Source organism: Enhydra lutris, unplaced genomic scaffold (assembly GCF_002288905.1).
Source record: "Enhydra lutris kenyoni isolate GAN:26980312 unplaced genomic scaffold, ASM228890v2 scaffoldscaffold13, whole genome shotgun sequence".
NCBI classification, from domain to species: Eukaryota; Metazoa; Chordata; class Mammalia; order Carnivora; family Mustelidae; genus Enhydra; species Enhydra lutris.
The window spans coordinates 3,216,457-3,221,780 of NW_019154097.1; the positions used below are offsets into that span (position 1 = coordinate 3,216,457).

At 49.3% G+C, this 5,324-nt stretch overlaps 1 protein-coding gene across 2 annotated transcripts; it reads right to left on the reverse strand.

The window, feature by feature from the left end:
- Positions 1-3,373: 3,373 nt before the first annotated feature.
- On the reverse strand, positions 3,374-4,609 carry LOC111145903 (C-C motif chemokine ligand 21). 2 transcript variants are annotated; one of them, XM_022501205.1, is made up of 4 exons: positions 4,401-4,609; positions 4,186-4,306; positions 3,916-4,098; positions 3,374-3,819 (listed from the first exon to the last, which is right to left on the reverse strand). In XM_022501205.1, exons 1-4 carry the CDS (start codon positions 4,465-4,467, stop codon positions 3,777-3,779), a joined length of 414 nt encoding a protein of 137 aa, XP_022356913.1. In that variant the 5' UTR covers positions 4,468-4,609; the 3' UTR covers positions 3,374-3,776. The 2 variants fall into 2 exon arrangements, with proteins under 2 accessions (XP_022356913.1, XP_022356914.1); XM_022501206.1 differs by having other exon boundaries at positions 3,374-3,596; positions 4,401-4,549.
- Positions 4,610-5,324: the final 715 nt, after the last annotated feature.

Genomic DNA, 5,324 nt, shown 5'->3' on the forward strand with positions numbered 1-5,324 from the left:
AGCGGAGTTTGGTTATTTTAATATTAGATTGACATTTATTATGACTACACTCCATAGCTCTAAAGCAAAGTCTTCAAGAACACGGCATCAGAGTTTGCCTGGGATGTTTTGGTTTGCCACCAACTGAGAAAGGGATGTCTTGAAGAAAACAAAGTCTTCAGCTTCTTGGCATAGCTAACACATTCTCTGTAGGGGAGCTGTAGACACCAATAGAAGAAATACAAATATAGGTGTTAGGAAACAAGACTTGGCAACTTCAGCATTGATAATCATTGGTCAAGACTGATGCCAAAGGACAGAAGCATTAATGATTTTATTAAAACAGTGTAGCATCATTTTGTCCCAAATATAAGGAAAAATAACACCTGGATGTGGGAAAGAAAAACAACTTCACAAGAGAAGCCAGTGAAGCTGAAGACATTTTCACAGGTAAGTGACTAAAGCTAGGAAACAAATTGATTTTGAGCTTCATAAATAGCAGGTATAGACCTAGTCCCTCTGACCTTTCTGTACCATAATGCAAGGTAGAAGATGCCAAGTGTGTCAGTGGTGCTGTGTTGTTAGCCCCATATTGTTCCGTTTTTAATTTTAAAATTTTTAAGGTTTTTTAAAAATTTATTTGACACAGTATTAGAGAGTACAAGTAGGTAGAGCAGCAGGCAGAGGGAAAGGAAGAACCAGGCTCTCCACTGAGCAGGGAGCCCGATGCGGGGTTCGATCCCAGGACCCTGGAACCATGCCCCAAGCTGAAGGCAGCAGCTTAACAGACTGAGCCACCCAAGCGCCTCTAATTTAAAAAATTTTTTTTTAAAGATCTTGTTTATTTATTTGACAGACAGAGATCACAAGTAGGCAGAGAGGCAGGCAAGGCAGAGAGGCAGGCAGAGAGAGAGGGGGGGAGGCGGGCTCCTTGCTGAGCAGAGAGCCCGATGTAGGGCTCGATCCCAGGACTCTGGGATCATGACCTGAGCCGAAGGCAGAGGCTTTAACCCACTGAGCCACCCAGGTGCCCCTAATTTTAAAATTTTTTTAAGTTTTTTTTTTTAAGATTTTATTTATTTGACAGACGGAGTAGGCACAGAGGCAGAGAGAGGCAGGCAGAGAGAGAGAGGGAGAAGCAGGCTCCTGGGGCTCGATCCCAGGACCCTGAGATCATGATCTCAGCCAAAGGCAGATGCTTAACTGGCTGAGCTGCTCAGGTGCCCTGAATCTCCACTTTTTATAATAGGAAGTCAGTTGGCCATATTTAAAATAGATAAACCAAGAAACAGAAGTAGGAACAAAATATTTAGACGTATGGCACCAACTCCTAGAAGAAGTACCTTAAGAGTTAAGATTTGCAGGAAATGGTTTTCAGAATAAGCCATTTGGTACTTTTCAATATTTTTAAAAAACCATGAATATGTATTATTTGATCTTGTAAAAATTATGCATCTTACAGGAAAAAGGAAGAACAGGATAACATTGTCAGAGATGAAGGCAGACAAGGAAAGCGGTCACTCATTTTCTGACAGAATAGAGGATATATTGCACATCTGCTCAGGGCAGGGTTTGAGACACATATGCGGCATGCAACGTGGCAGGATAATTTAGCAGAGTAGGAAGTTTTGTTTTTTCTGCCTATGTGTTTCCTTTCTCTCTGGAGCAAGCAAGAGTTTTGGCAGGGCTGAGAACAGAGGCAGCCTGATGTCAAAGGACCTTCTGCCTTTGTAAAAGTCCAAAGTAAACCTGGGGAAAGGTTATGTCCTGGAGGGCCTGGGAAGAGGATTTCGAAGAGAGGCTTTTATGACTGGGAGGGGATTGGTGTGTAGGTTCAGCAGTGGGTTGTGTTGAAGCAAGTGGCAGCACGTGAGTACATGGCTCTGGGGGTGTCTGGGGAAGCCAGGTACAAGCCCAGAGGCTCTCATAGCTGAGTTTCCATATCTCGAATATGGCACAGAGCTAAGAGTTTAAGAGTCCAGCACCTGAAAAGCCATACCAACTAGTATTATAGGGACCTTAGCAATCACTGGTAAGACTGATGTCCAGTGATGGGATGGTGTGTGGGGGGGCCGGGTAGGAAGCCTCCTCTGTGCCTTGGTGTTTCTCTGACACCAGCTCTTGGTAGGTGGGAGCTCAGGACTGCCAGATGCTGAATTCCTCACTAGCACCCCAGTGCAGGGACTTGGAGTAGCATTGAGGTCATTGGAAGAAGTTTTTAAAATGCAGTAATTCTTGCACACCTGAGTTTGCAGACTAAGGTCACATCTGCTGCACAAGGAGAGCTAGGCAGAGTCCCTGTTTTCACTGGTTACAGGAGGAGCAAACAGCAAGTACTTAATTACTTCACGATAAATAGTAAATGAGATGGTGTGCTCAGGCTCCCAACGAAGGAAAAGCTGGTGGGGCAGTTGCCTCTAGCTTCTTGCTCCTCCAGGATCTATTTCCTTCTTTCTCACATGGCCTGGCCCACCTGATGGTCGGCCCTCTCCCTATATAAGAGTGAAGGAGGGAATAAGAGGATCTCTGCTCTAGGGAGAAAGAGATAGAGAAGACCCAGGCAAGAGTCTTTCTTGCTCAGGACACTGATTTACATCTGAATTCTGGGGTTCTAAATCACTGCCAGAGGTTAAAGGGGCTTGGTGTCCAGAGGTTAAAGGGGCTTGGTGTCCATAGGTTATAGGGGCTTGGTGTCCAGAGGTTAGAGGGGCTAAAGGACCCTAGGGGAGAAAAGAAAGGAAGGGGAGGAGGCTTTCCCAACTGGAAGGGAGCTGAGGGAGTCAAGAAGCCCAGATAGGGATAGAGAAGCACACAGCCCTATTAAACAAAGAGGGACCCAACTTCACTGATTAGGGCAGAAGGGAATCCTCTTGGATGTTTGAGAAGAGATGGGGCTCTGAAGGGGTCCCAGGGCTGGAACTGTGCAATAGGGTAGGGTTTAGTAGGGTTTAGTAGAACTTGAGTTTGCCCGTGTTACAGGTCTCTCTCCCGGGGACCCTTCCAAAGAAGGACTTGGGAGTTCACATTCAGAAGGTCCCAGGGAAAGTGGAGTCAGTCCCAGGTAGAGCTAGGAAAAGATCTGGAGGTCACTCCTAGAGTGAGAGAATGCTGGATAGAATCAGGAAAGGGCTCTCTTCAAGGTCTCAGAGGCCTGCAGAGCCTTTAGGGATATGTGCTATGGGTCCAACATCTCTTATCAGTAGAGATTTCTCAGAGACCAGGGACAGCCCAGGTCCCTTCTACTGCCAGCGTACCTGGGGGGCAAAGAAACTCTTGGACTAAGTGAGAAAATAGGATTTTCCAGGTTTAGCTCTTGGCTGGGACCCCAGAGTTTGTGACCCCACCCTGTAGCGACACTGGCTTCCCCAAGGACACAAACACACAGGAACAGATATTTGGGTGGGAGGCTGGAACATTTTTTTATTGTTAGGTAGAAATCATGTTTACAAGGAAGCAGTAGGGTGCAGCGGGAGCAGGGTCAGGTCCAGAGGGTCCTGGGTGACCTTTCCTCAGAGGGGACAGTCCTGCTGTCTCCTCTCATGCTTTCTGGGAGATTCGCCCTCCTCTATGTTTCTGGGCCTGGCCTGGTGTGGGCAACTCAGCCGTGCAGGGTAGGGCTGGGAATATAGAAGGGATGGTTGAAGCAGGAGAAGGGGTGAGGCAAGGCCAGCATGAGGTGGTTGCTCTGGGGCCCCTGAGCAAGAGGACCCCATCCTTTCTCCTAGCCCACTTCTTGCTCCTTGGATCGGGGCTCCAAGCCCTGGTGAGGTTTGGGGGCCTCCTGGGCTCTAGGCTGGTCACTGGGCTGTGGACCTTTTTGGGGTCTGTGGCGGTTCAGTCCTGGGAGGGCAGAAGAGGGGAGGGGCTTGAGGGGCTCCCCCAGCGAGGCTCCCCTTCACTCCCCTCTCCCCACCCCCGTCCATTTAGCTTCCTCACCTCTTACAGCCTTTGGAGCTCTTTCCCTTCTTGCCAGACTTAGGAGTCCCTTTGTCCTTCTTACAGCCCTGGACTTGTTTCTGTGGGGCTGGCGGCTGGTCCAGACGCTGCATCAGCTGCTGCACCCAAGGCTCTTTAGGGTCTGCACACAGCTCTGGTTGAGAGCGCTTCCGAGGTGAGAACCTGGGGGTTGGGCATTAGCAAGCCTGTCCTAGTCTTGCCCACCATGCCCTCCCACTCAGTGGCACCCACCTTCTTGCATTCACTCACAGGATAGCTGGGATGGGGCAGCCCAAACTTGGCTCCTGCTTCCGGTAGCTGCGGACAACCCGGGCAGGAATCTTCCTTAGGCTGTACTTGAGGCAACAGTCCTGGGCCCCTCCATCACTGCCTGCAGGGTGGGGTTTACAGGCAGCCAGGGCTTCTTGTAGGCTCCCACCCAGGCCTACCCTTGTCCCCATCCTTGGCAACTCCCTCCTTGGTACCTTGGGTCCAGGGGATGCAGAAAGCCAGGACTAGGACAAGAAGGCTCGGAGTCAGTGACTGAGCCATGGCTGTGGTGGAGGGTGAGGGCGAGGCCAGAGTAGTGCGCGAGGTGGACAGCTGCAAGTTGGGGGTCCGTGTGTCGGCTCTCACTGGTCTGTTGCCTATTTATGCAGGCAGGCACTTTCACTTCCTCCATCCCCAGTCACTCTGTCCAGGCAGGAATAAGGATCTCCCTCCTTTTCCTTCCCGAAAGGCAGATCCTGTCCTGGCACCCAGCCTCACTAGTATGCGGAAACAAAAACTGCACACGGCTCATCAGGGTCCTAAGCCGCCCGAGTCTTTCCCCTCAATATCAGGTGAATCTGTCAGGCCCTCGTTCTACCTTTGACCACTGTCTTGGTGCAGGCCTCACCACCTCTCCCCTGGAATATTCCCCAGGAAGACTGCCTCTTCACTGCATTCCAGGTTCCATACTCTCCCCATCCTTCCAGCAGGCTGAGGACTGTTCCTAAAATGCACATCTGATTACTGGATTGTAAGAGTTCTTTCTATGTTCTGGATAATAGACCTTTATCAGATATATGATTTGCATATATTTCCTCCCATTCTGTGGGTTTTCACTCTCTTGATAGTGTCCTTTAATATACAGAATTTTAAATTTTGATGAAGTCCAACTTACCTATTTATTTTTCTGTGCTATTGGTGTCATATTTTTTTTTTTAAAGATTTTATTTATTTATTTGACAGAAATCACAAGTAGGCAGAGAGGCAGACAGAGAGAGAGGAGGAAGCAGGCTCCCCGCCGAGCAGAAAGCCCGACGCGGGGCTCGAACCCAGGACCTGGGATCATGACCCGAGCCGAAGGCAGCAGCCCAACCCACTGAGCCACCCAGGCGCCCCATGGTGTCATATTTTTAAAAAAG